The sequence below is a fragment of the Pelecanus crispus genome, chromosome 1 (assembly GCF_030463565.1).
Source record: "Pelecanus crispus isolate bPelCri1 chromosome 1, bPelCri1.pri, whole genome shotgun sequence".
NCBI lineage: Eukaryota > Metazoa > Chordata > Aves > Pelecaniformes > Pelecanidae > Pelecanus > Pelecanus crispus.
In genome coordinates, this window is record NC_134643.1 from 58,835,387 (window position 1) to 58,848,108 (window position 12,722).

At 37.7% G+C, this 12,722-nt stretch overlaps 1 protein-coding gene across 1 annotated transcript; it reads left to right on the forward strand.

Moving 5' to 3' along the window:
- Window positions 1-357: 357 nt before the first annotated feature.
- Window positions 358-11,281, forward strand: DMC1 (DNA meiotic recombinase 1). Its single transcript, XM_075721898.1, has 13 exons — window positions 358-441; window positions 1,082-1,126; window positions 3,995-4,141; window positions 4,437-4,519; window positions 5,132-5,184; window positions 6,099-6,140; window positions 7,358-7,430; window positions 8,055-8,146; window positions 9,000-9,073; window positions 9,173-9,287; window positions 10,140-10,200; window positions 10,738-10,854; window positions 11,182-11,281. The coding sequence occupies exons 1-13, from the start codon at window positions 385-387 to the stop codon at window positions 11,249-11,251; spliced, it is 1,029 nt and encodes a 342-aa protein (XP_075578013.1). The 5' UTR covers window positions 358-384; the 3' UTR covers window positions 11,252-11,281.
- The last annotated feature ends 1,441 nt before the right edge of the window (window positions 11,282-12,722 follow it).

Here is a 12,722-nt window from a genome sequence, read left to right on the forward strand (position 1 = left end):
CCTTTAACTTTTTTACCAGAATAAATTCCACTAATGATAAATCCTTTAAAATGTTCCCACCTCCAAACTCGCACTCTGACCCAAGATTCTCACAAGGGAGTGAGATCTCTTCCTAGTACCTGTTAAACCCTTTCTAGCCAAACTGGTTCATCTGAGAGTTAACGCAGCAGATTGTCTCCTTTTGGTCTGGTAGGTCAGATAAACACGGATTCTGCTTCCAACTCTTTGTTAAATCCATATGTGATGGCATACCGAGAAGGTTCTGTAGTTCAAGGATTTCTTAAAAGTCATTTTACAGTCATTTTCTCATTTATTGCCACCCCAATACTATCTTCCTTTGCATTTCCCATTAGTGATCAATACTTCATTGCCTGCTCTTCCACGATGAAGGCCATGGAGGATCAAGTAGTCCAAGAAGAACCAGGATACCAGGATGATGAGGTAAATTTATGGTTCATTGAAAAATATGTGCAGCAAATGTTGTTTGAAGGTATTTTGATAGTGTTATGAAATCCACGGAGACAGGAGTTCCCCAAAGACCATCAAGGAGTTCAGTGCATTTAAAATTTTGTTCCAGTCTAATACCAAGAAAATCTCACTCTCCTAGTCCCTGTACAGCCTTGCTCTTCAAGTGCTCGTCATTAACCTTTCAAAAGCTATGCACGGTTTTTAATGGGATTATCATTATTTCTTTATATTTTACACTTCTATATTAAATGCAAGGGGACTGTCAGTTAATTTTATGCTTCCAAGGAATGGTCATCAGCCTGAAAAGGCTGAGGAACTGCGGCAATAAAAATAAAAATAAAGATGATGATGATCATAACACAAGTTTTATTAGCACAGCAGAGGATTGCTTGCCTGTGAAGATACACTTCATGAAGAAGGTTATAGGAAATGTGTAGGCCTTCTTGGCTCACTATGGATTTGTTTATTTGGGTAGTCCAATAAGTTATGTATTATTAGGGAAAATCATTTAAATGTTTACAGATTTGAAACAGACACATAGTGAGATAGATGTAGTTACAAGAAAAAGCAAAATCTAATTTTTTTCCTGTTTTTTTTTTTTTTTTTTTTTTAGGAATCCTTTTTTCAGGATATTGACCTGCTACAGAAGCATGGAATTGTAAGTATTAGCAATGACTTTACCACACAGAATTGCCCACATAAAGCAATTGTAAGGTCATTTTTCCAAAAGCATGTACACGTTGCTACAAATAACTGAAATTCCTCCTTGCAATACATTTTAAATCAGTAACATGAAGACAAATTTTGCCCTTGCTTTTCAGAAAAATCTCATTCCCATCAGATTCCTAAATAAAGTGACAAGACATTCAAAGTATCTAGCACCCAGCACTCTTGAAAAACCAACTACTTGCTAATTTATTTGAAAACTGTGTGATAGATTACTTCCTGTTCCTGCCAATCTTTGTAATTACTCCTGCATTTTTGGTGCCTGTGAAATTATACTGTGACAATTGTTGCTATACTATTTTCAGCATGCTGGTGAAGGGGGTAGAGTGGGAGTGAAGAAAATATTAGTAGCTAGAGAGATAAGTGGTTAGTTTTCTTCATCAAATATGAATTCCTATAATTGTTATCATCATCATCATTATTATCACATAAACAGCACCTATTTATTTGAATTACTATTATTATATGTTTATCCAGGAGACTGGCTCATGGAGTGGAACCCTATGCTCAGTGTTATAGAAGCAGAATAAAAAGTTGGGTTTGCCTGAAGTAATGTAAGACTTAACTCTAATATAAATGACTACAGACGGATAGAGATGGGGAGGACACAGACACAATGAGACAGCATTAGTCAGCACTATAGTTACTGGGCTCAGCATGTCAGCAGCATAATTGTTGTCAGCTTTTTTTATTGGCAATTCATTGACAGTTTTAAAGGGAGTTCTGAAGAAGGATCATGAGGTTGGGAGCTCTGGCTATGGGGCAACATAAGAAAAATACACAAATTCTTGTGTTAAAAATTTAACAAGTTGACCAGAGAGCCTGACCTCATGAGCTGGAAGGGAGCTGTACTAGCCTGTCAATATTAAATGAGGCATGGTATGCAGAGAATGATACTAAGGTATGAAAGATCTTGAAAATAAAGAATAATGACTTAGGCTGTTCTTCTGGCTTAATAAGTAAGGGTTTCCTGCTCCTTTTCTTTTTTTTTTTTTCCCCCCCTTCCTTCCAAGTGGTTATTCCCACATCCCAGGGGAAGTTTTTGTTCTCGGCTGTGCCAGTTAAAGTCTTTGTTGTGAACATATGATGACCCATGTCTGTTAAATTAATTTGCTTTATAAAGAAATAGTTTTTGTGGGTGTAGAATTCTTTTTCCTAGGAGTTGAGAGAGAAATATTTACTAGATCTGACAGTGTGACCACAAAGAGTCAGATTAGCACAACCTAGGCTGTGGTTTGATGTTCAAAAGTGTTTGGTAGGAATTAAGGTGCTGTGACCCTGCAGCCTTTGCTGAGTGTTCCTGCCACTCAAGCACACTATCCCTTCTTGTGGCACATCTGCTTTTGTAGTCACCCTGTGAACTGGATTTGTGAATCAATTAGTCCAAAAATTATCACAACAAAAGATGTGGTTTAGTTTTTTTTATTTGTAAATTCTCAGTCTGCTCCCTTTTCCACCTCAGAGGCATACAATTGGGACCAACATAAGGCAGAGGATCAGGACAGCTGGTGTAAGGGGGCAGGCATGTCAGTATGTGAAGCCAGGAGTACTGCTGAACACTTCATAGTATTGAACCACAGTCTAAGAAGGAGTATATCCTAGGACCTTGGTTGGTACACAAGCTGTTGGTCAAAGGTGTATCTGTGAGGGAGAGAACAAGAACTTCTACGACCAGGTCTACCACACAGAGACTTGTAATGCAGAACAGCCTTAAGGCTGATGTGACCAGAAAGACACAGCCACTGAAGAAATGCAGAAGCAGGGTAATGCGTTCAAAGTTTTGGTCTAGAAAAAAAATCTTTGCAGCAGTAGTCTGTTGTCTTAATAGAAAAAAACATAATAAAACAGCTCAATCCTTTTTATATTGCTAGTTATTATATTCTTTTGGGTGGAAGAGTCGTTTTTATTCGTGACTGATTTTACGTCATCCATCTCTATTAATGTAATAATCGAAAACCACATCACAGGATGAGAAAAAAGCTTCCCAATGAACATGACTAATTTCTCACATAACCCCCCTTCATTCTTATGTCCTATGCACCCACACGCTCTAGATAAATAGATGATGCATCCAGTTCATAGTTTTTTCAAGGAAAAAACTTTGCTGGAAATGGTAAATTGAAGTATTATCCCAAACCTTTCACATGGTATGTTTTCTTGGGAGTAATCTGTTGCTTGCCTTTAAGTTTCCAGTGATGTTGGAATCATAAAATGAGGTGAGGAGGCAAAATGTATTAGTAGGGCACTGACTGAAGTCGTGCTGTACCCAATTTATGAAAAACTAGTAAGTTCATTCCAGCCCAAAGTGTTGGTTGGATCTGGAGGATATGCGTGTTTTAAACTGGACATACTATGAACATGCAGAAACAGCACAGCAGTTAGAGTCAGCTCCCAATTATCCATGAACAGATTATCTGGTTTACAGATTACCTGAGCTAAGGGACCAAGGACTGAGTGTTACAGGATTTACTAGGTTGGGCTCCATGCTACTAATCTGTACTGTTTCTTTACTACCAGCTTGGATCTAGGAAGACTGGCACTGAACAGGGACAAGTACGTACAGCTTGACCCAAGACACCTTTCTCTCAAAAGTACCAGGATGTCTCTGCACCATGATCCCTCACATGAATATTACTCAAAATTTTCTGCTGTTGGTGTCATAACAAAGAATACTGTAAATCTATTTCTTGGTGAAAATACACATACATATGAATGTATAATAAAATGTTTTTCAAAGATTTACTTCGCCTTCTAGTTGTTAACTGTCACGAGTACTCACAGAAGGGAACTTTCTTCACAGAACGTAGCAGATATTAAAAAACTGAAGTCAGTTGGGATTTGCACAATCAAAGGAATCCAGATGACCACAAGACGGGCACTGTGCAATGTAAAAGGGCTTTCAGAGGCCAAAGTGGACAAGATTAAAGAAGCTGCAAACAAGCTTATTGTAAGTCAGTCCCTTTCCTGATGGTTTAAACTTATGCTGGCTTCTCCAAAATGCTGTACAACATTTCTCTTAACAGATTTTTTCACCACATCAAGATAATTTTGAAAATTATTATGCTCCTTACTCTAAAGGAATAATGCTTTATACAACAACCAGACAAATGCTGTGGTGCTTTTCATACCCAGCCTGTGTGAATGAGGCGAGGGTGGAGAAAAGACATTTATGTGGGATATTGCACTTTACCTTCAGGTTAAAGCTAAAATAAACCTTTCATGTTCTCTTTGGTCTTCCTTAGGAACCAGGCTTCCTGACCGCCTTTGAGTACAGTGAAAAACGGAAGATGGTATTTCATATTACTACTGGCAGCCAGGAATTTGAGTAAGCTGATCTCTACTTAAATCCTTCCTTAGTCCAAATTGTTTCAATAATCATATTTATTGCCTTTAATGAGACACAAAAATATAAAGGAACAAATATTCAGCTAGGACACATAGGTTACCTTGCATTTGGAGCTAGTGCTGGCTCAAAGATGCCTGCATCAGTAAGCAAGAAAACCAACCCCTTTTCTGAGGGGAAACTGGACTTTGTACAGTCATTGTAGATAAACAGAGTTTGCATCCAGAAATCCTGAACGTATCATCATTTTTTCACCTAGTCAAAACAACCTGCAGGTCTCAGGTCAAAATTATGAGTCTTCAGGACCTCCCTTGAGATATTTTTATGGAGTGTTATCTTTTTAAAGGTATTTTCTCTTTTCTTCCTTTCCAGTAATAATTTCTATAGATCTTTCTCTTGCACACAGAAAGGAAGGTTGAGACAGAGTTAATTCTTTATGAATCAGTGATCATGTAGTGCCCTGCACTTAATGCATCAAGTGAGGGCTTTAGAGCAGAAATATCTTTTCTTAAAGTAGCAAAAATTTCTCTTCTTTTACTTTTCTCTTGTCATTTTGTGGGTTTAACTATATCATAATCCTTTCCCTTTCTCCAGTAAACTTCTGGGTGGTGGGATTGAAAGCATGGCAATCACTGAGGCCTTTGGAGGTGAGAAAACCACATTAAATGAGTATTACTGAACAAAGAATTGCAACTTAGTTTAGATTTTAAATCAAGCTGGATTACTTCTATCAAACTGATCACGCTGTAGTCATAAAGACGAGTACCTGCATGAGGGTAAGAAGAAAGAATTCAGTTCCCTTAGTGTTTTCCCATTTTTCCTCTTCATTTGCTTACTGACTTGAGTAATCATTAGACTCGGGGCATGCTGATTAAGTACAACATAGCATTATTAATACTATTACTAACGTGTCATATCATAGGAAAGATTTCCCTGATGCAGTCTGTGTTCCTTTCCAGTAACAAAACTGCCACAAAAGGTATTTTATTTATGCACACTTAGGATACATTGCATATAATACTTTGAAATCACAATTAAGCTACTATTATAGTAAATTTGATCAGTTAGTGGTTAACACTTCAACAACAACAAGAGTTCATAAAACACAGTACTCTTCTCTTTAGAAAAGATAAACTGCAGACTGACGTGATTTGATATAATGAGATTAATAAACTCATAAGCTTCCCTTGATCATTTTACTGAAAATGAAACTGGGCCAGGTCAGTGGAATCAACCATTTCTTCCCCCCCCCCCCTTTTCCAAGGTGCCATGTGGTTTTAATTTCTACACAGAAAAGAATAAATGACTTTAGCAGTGAAGCATGATCAAATTAAAGCATTTCAGGTTTTGTTTTTCATGTAACACATTTCTACTGCACCGAATATGATTTATAAATTGGAGTTAAATGATTTAAAAAGGTAGAGATAGGGGTGAATTTTGTAAGTAAGAGTGTTTCTAACTGCAGTAGTTCCTGAATCTGAGAAACTCAGAAAAAGAAACCCTGACCTTTTTTTTTTTTTTTTTTTTTTTCCCTCCCCCTTTCTTTTTCTTTATGTAACAGAGTTCCGGACAGGCAAAACCCAGCTATCTCACACCCTTTGTGGTAGGTATACTACCTTAAAACAGACAGCCATTTCTTCTCCATTCTTTACAACTGTATCAGAATTAAACACATAGAGACAAGTCAGAATCTTTTCTCTCTAGCAATACAATGAAACAGACATTGGTGATTCTTACCACCATTAATTGTCTTTGAGTAGAGTACTCTTATAAATGATAACTTTTTAATACTGCTCACATCAATGTAAGTTTTCCCATAAGGAGAGAGAAGATAATAGACTGTCTTAAAGAAACCAATGAAACACACCATCTGGAAAAGCAGAGTACAAATACGGGTTACAGGTGGACAGGGGCATTGCTCAGAAAAGGGCAAAGGCAAGATTCTTTCTCAGCAACTCTTTTAATTTCCTGGTTTCCAGAGGTTTTGCTGAATATGACATTCTGAGAGGGCACTGAAAGGATACTACTGGCTGACAGTAACTGGATAAACAAAGACTTTGGCAGTCACTGTATTTGGGCAGTGCCAAATACAGCAGGACTCTGATTTCCCAGTGATATCTCTCAATGTGTAAATAGTAGTAAATAATAACTAATGTAACTATTAATGCTGCTGGAATACAGTTATGGTAGGTACTGGGTAGGCAAACATTCCCTTAAATGAATCCTATATTATAAAGGGAACTATGGCACCTTCTGGAAAAACAAGGCCTCTTCCGTTTAGTACAGTTGAATGGTCAGCAGAGCCATACCCTTTTGCATGAATGATTACAGCTGAATGAATTGAGTATTTTAGCTTATTCACTCTAAGAGACTAAACCCACAATCAGTGACTATTCACATACCAGGAAATATTCATATCCAAAGAATTTTTGATCATATGAGTTAGAGCTGGGAAAAAAACCTACTAAATCAATACCATTAATTTGGACAGAGGATTAAGAGGATGCTTTGTGCGTAGTAACTTATTATTAATATCCTTACCTATTTTCAATATAAAATGTGCAGATCTAATGATGGTACTGAGTAAAACACAATTTTTACACCATTAATTAAATCTCATCTATTTCCTATTGAGAAAAGTGGCTTGGGTTTCTTCTCAAGCTGGCAGTAAGACTTGAGATACTCAAGATTTCCACATTGATTAAAAACGCTGGTTCTTTGTGATATGGATAAGCAGTTGTATTTTATCAAAAAATAACAATAGAGGGATTAAGAAAACATTTTCATGCTTTTTCATTTTGATTTTCTTATTCACTGTAGTGACAGCTCAGCTTCCAGGACCAAATGGCTACACAGGTGGAAAGATTATCTTCATTGATACTGAAAACACTTTGTATCTTTTGGACTGTTGAAAGCTACAGGTATGATGAACTGGAAGGACAGTTCATTTTGTTATAAGCAAGTAGTGAGGCTCCAGATAGCTTCATACATGTAAAGCATTATGACTGACACAGAAAGCCTGGAGAGCACAGTGTGTAGTGGCCCACACATTTTTCTCTGTCATTTGGTGTAATCCAACCTGGAAAAATTAGTTAGGATAGAGATTTTATTTTAACTGGGGTTTTTTTTTGAGATCTAATATGCCTTCTTGATAATGATACAGGCGATAGAAGCTTTTCTATTTACTTCAAGAGAAATTAATCTAAACACTATTTTTAACACTCCGTATCTGTGGTAGACTCTGTATAAATAGGTTTTGCTCACACCTAAATTGCTAGAGCACAGATATCCATATGTCAACCCGCCCCACCTCAAACCCTAAACACAAACCAATTATCATTGTGAGCCCTAAACTATCTTTGGAGTATGTGGGACAGTGTGAAGAGAAAAAGTCAGTCATTTCTAGGATCAAAATAAATAATCTTTGTTTTTCCATAGTTCTATTTTGGAACGGAGTTTTATTATTTTAAGAGCATGGTTTGTACAAAGAGAAATCCTTAACTTTGACTAATGTTAGCCGACCAGACCGTCTTCGTGACATTGCTGATCGCTTCAATGTTGACCACGATGCAGTACTTGACAACGTGCTGTACGCACGTGCATATACTAGTAAGACCGTTATCGCGTCTGGCATGATATCTATGTTTTTTCTCTAAGGCTCCTGTTTTAATAGTTCTCAGTTTATTAACTGAGATTGCCCACTGAGGATCATACAGAATGTTTTGCTGCTAACAAAAGAAGTTGTAAGCTTGCTTCCATTTTCTGTTTCTGGTGTTGTAAGTATTCTTGTGTTGTAAGTGGTAAGTATTCCAGCTTAGCTGCACTACATCATAAACAAAGTTTTGTCATTTGCCACAACAGGAAGTGAACTCTGCCATGTATATGATGAGTGTCAGTGTAGCATCTTAGTAAGAGAAGCACCAATTAATGTAACCACAATTGCCTGAACGTAAGCTAATTCTATAAATGCTGTTGAGAAATTCTCTATGATCTTGTGAATGGAACTTTACAGAGACAGCTCCAACACACTCTGTCACAAGACATTGCATTAAAACTTCAAGGAAGTTTTAAATGGGACTTTTACTTTGAGAGTACAATATGAACATGAATAATACGATTAATACGATTCCTGTGTGTCATTTAATTCAACATTAAATTCAAATGTTTATATTGCTTTTCAGTTCTTAACACAACAAAAAAGCTGTCTTCATGCATAGTTTTGTTGTGAAGCTTTTCACAAAGACGTGGTGGTAGCTGGGCAAGTGGAAACTGGAACCTGCAGAAGCACAGGCACTGCTGGTTACTGTAGAGGTAGCTTGTTACTGAGCACCGGATTTAAAACTGCTGGCAGTGAAAATATAAACAGTGCAGACATTTAAAGTGGAATTCTAAAATTCAGGCTTCTGTTGCTTCAGAGCTCTTTCTGGTCCTAATTTCATTTGGCACCTGTACTTCCCACCAGGTGAACATCAGATGGAATTGCTTGACTATGTAGCAGCCAAGTTCCATGAGGAAGCTGGTATCTTCAAGCTGTTGGTACAAGGCTAATTTTTTTTTTGTATGCTTACTGCTTTCAGAATATGTTTTCCTATTTTCTTTCACTATATTTACTTACCTAGCATAATTACAATGCAGATCGTTGACTCCATAATGGCGCTTTTCCGTGTGGATTTCAGTGGTCGTGGAGAGTTGGCTGAACGACAACAGAAACTGGCTCAGATGCTGTCAAGGCTCCAAAAAATATCAGAAGGTAAGGGAAACATTGCAAAACTTGGAAAACATGGACTGGAGTAACTGAAAGAGTAGCTGTGGGTAACACAACCACCTAGTAGTCAGAGTGTATTATCAGGCACTGGCCCAGGAATCTTTCCTCACTCTACACCTCTGTCAGTTACCAAAAGGAGCAAACTGATATATTATTTCAAGATGGCAGATTAAGGAGTCTTTAGAACTATTCAACATGTAGAGTTTTCTAGAAATGCTGTTAAGAGAAGTCCTAAATGAGACAGTAGGTTGTAGAACTGGACAAATATCCAGTAGGAGAAATTGTCTTCCCCAAATTTTGACAGTCTCAATACATGAGAAACGTGAAGAACAGAAAAAAGGATGAAGGCACAGAGAGATAAAAAAGCTGTGCCCATTGCCATGTTCCCAGCACTTTGCAATGCTGTAAGGAATGATGACAGGATGGATGGGGTCCCTCCTCTTTGGAATGTCTCAGAAATGTTGATGAGGAATGAGTAGATGTTTTTTCATGCAGGGGAAAGGGGAAAAAAAAAAAAAAAAGAGTACAGACAAAGGGAGGGAGAGGGGGCTGAGAGCAGGGAGCCAACAGAGAAGATGGGAACTGAGAAAGACTTGTTCAGTGGAATTCTGAAAAGTGCTCATTTTTTGGCAGAAGTATTACAGTTGAAGTCACACAGGAGCAAATTTAGGCTGTCTCCTGATTAACTCCAGCCATCAGAAATATAGAATATTTGCTTCTCTTCCGTTTGAAATTTGAAGTGCTTCAGCAGCAGCCTTGCTTTTAGCATGGATGGGAGAATATTTTCGAATTCTAATTGGATATCATCCACCTTCTTTGCATTGTTTTCTATTGCAGAATACAATGTGGCCGTGTTTGTGACCAACCAGATGACTGCTGATCCAGGAGCAACTATGACGTAAGATACTTTTGCTCTCTCTTTTTTTGAAAAATTTCTTCTCTTTTGTATTACATATTTAACAGAGATGAGAACTGAGATTGTATGGAACAAGAGGCACCGAAATGAAGGTTCAGATTGGTCATTGGTCCCCCTGGTATGATGAATCATTCATGGATGACACCTATAGGTTTCTCTCAGTTTTCATAATGAGTTTATCTGCTGCCTGACATGATGGCTTCTTTCACTGTGACTTGAACAAAGAGAACAAGCCATAAAAAGTATTCAAAAAGCACCCCATTTTGTTTTGGAGCAGCTTATATATGAAGTTTAAGGTGTGTATTTCTTGAGCCTCTTTAATTTAATGAGAGGAAAATTATGCCAGCATTGAACATTGGAACATCCTATCTTGAGGCAAGTGTTTTAAAATCCTTTTTTTGATATATTTACTTATTTATTATTCATTAGTGAGTTCAATATGCCTTGTCTGACAATTAATCATGGTACTAACCTATGTAATTTGCACAGCAAATCATCACAATTTTCTTGCTAATTTAGCTTTCAGGCAGACCCAAAAAAGCCCATCGGGGGCCACATCCTTGCTCATGCTTCGACTACCAGGATTAGTCTGAGGAAAGGGAGAGGGGAGCTGCGTATTGCAAAGATTTATGACAGGTAAATCGCTTTTCCTTCACAGGAAGGAAGCTGTGTTATGAACAACTGTAAGGTGACAAAGTTCGTGGTCCTGAAACTTAGTAACTTAATTGGCAACTGATTTATGGTTTCAAACTAACCACATTTCTGGATGGTAAGTTAAGAGAAAATCTGAAGGGGCAAACTAATTAACAGACTTAAAGTTGTCTTGCGCATCACATGCATTAAATTACATAATTTTTCATCTCTTAAAGATGACCACCAAATAGTTTGGTGAGATTTGTGGTCCCACAAGTTCCTTGTTTGTTTTTCCTCCCCCCCGCCCCCCCCCCCCCCCCCCCCCCCCAGCCCTGAGATGCCTGAAAACGAAGCCACATTTGCAATAACTGCTGGAGGGATCGGGGATGCCAAAGAATAGGCAGAAAACCTAAATGTACAGCTGAAAACCACCTGGGCAGTTGGGATGAAGACTTGTGCAAGGTCACTGACTGCCTGGCTGCATTTTTATCTTTTGGGAACCATTTGAGGTATTTTGGGAGGACATTGGGATGAACTCTGTACAGTTCAGTTTTCTTGATCTTAATAGAATGTGGTTGATTTAGGGTCTTCATTTCAATTGAACTTTCAGCAGACAAAGATTTAAGAAATAAGCTTGTGAATTGTTCAAAGAACCCTCTTCCTATATTTTGTGAAAATCAAAGCTGTCCTTTCACATGAGATTATTATACTTAGTTTCTTTCAAAGAGAATGTCTATGTGGTAGAATTTAATTGTGCAAAATGGAACAGAATTGGAATAAACTCCATTATAAAATTGACACAAATAGATCGAAAAGACAGTGGCAGGAGGAACAGCCCAAAAACTTGATGGACTCTCATGTACTGTAGACGAACAAGTTACTTTAAAAATACATTTTTAGGCATTTTTATCTTGACTAGGTAATTTTTGTATTTTTATTTAGCATTTTCTACTTTTTAGAGAGAATGTTTTAAAACCGGGAAGTTAAAAATAAAAATTATGAATTAGAACAGTGCTCTGCTTACGTTTGGGTGCTTTGAACCAAACCCTACTCTGAATAATCTCACTGATCTTTCATGAGAGAAATACACCGGATGCGACCCAACTTTTTAAAACTTTTTGTCTACTTCTCTAAAGAAACTTTATATCATTGCCTTGTCAGTCTCCTAATATAAGTAAGAATATGAACGATTATTAAGTAGTATTAGATATTATTGAGGAGTATTAAATATTATTATTAAAAAGCAGAAAAAAACAAAACCAGTGGCTAGATAGGGGAGAGAGGCTGACACCAGTACTTGCACCGAGGGAAAGGCATTTATGACTCGGCTTGAGAGAGTGTGCCCGCAGGCCCGCCAGCGCAGGCATGGCTCCAAAGTAGCCAGAGAGGTGTGTCACGGGGGGCAAACAAAGAAGCTGGGAGTAAAGAGAGAAATAGGGGATCAGGGGACAAAATGTCAGTTCAGTTTGCATTACCTCCAATGCTCATGGAATTGCTTGTTTTAAAATAAACTCAACAATTTATGTCATAGATGCTTTAAAGGAAGGCCTTACTTTGTCCTCTTATATAAAAATGCTAATTAGAATGGGTCTAACTTCGGTGTCCAGTTAGAGAGCTTGTCCTCACTGATACAAGAATTTTTTCATTTAGATTAACTAATGCATGTAAGATAACATGACGTAAAAAGGCAGCGATGACCAGAAATTAATCCAAGAAAAGCCTGACATCATAGCCAGAGTTTACCTTGTGACAGAGCTAGAGTTTGCCTTCCTTGAGTGGCTTCTTAACGTATCTTTGATATTTTTCCTGAGGTAAAGCACTATTTTTCACAGCAGAGAGAAGTCTAGAGACGAAGGCAGGGAGGTTGGCTG

Coding starts and splice junctions, on each gene's coding strand:
- DMC1 (XM_075721898.1), top strand. CDS start 385: ATGAAGGCCATGGAGGATCAAGTAGTCCAAGAAGAACCAGGATACCAG. Junction 7,431..8,054: donor ATTGATACTGAAAACACTTT/GTATCTTTTGGA, acceptor GACTAATGTTAG/CCGACCAGACCGTCTTCGTG. Junction 8,147..8,999: donor GTACGCACGTGCATATACTA/GTAAGACCGTTA, acceptor ACTTCCCACCAG/GTGAACATCAGATGGAATTG.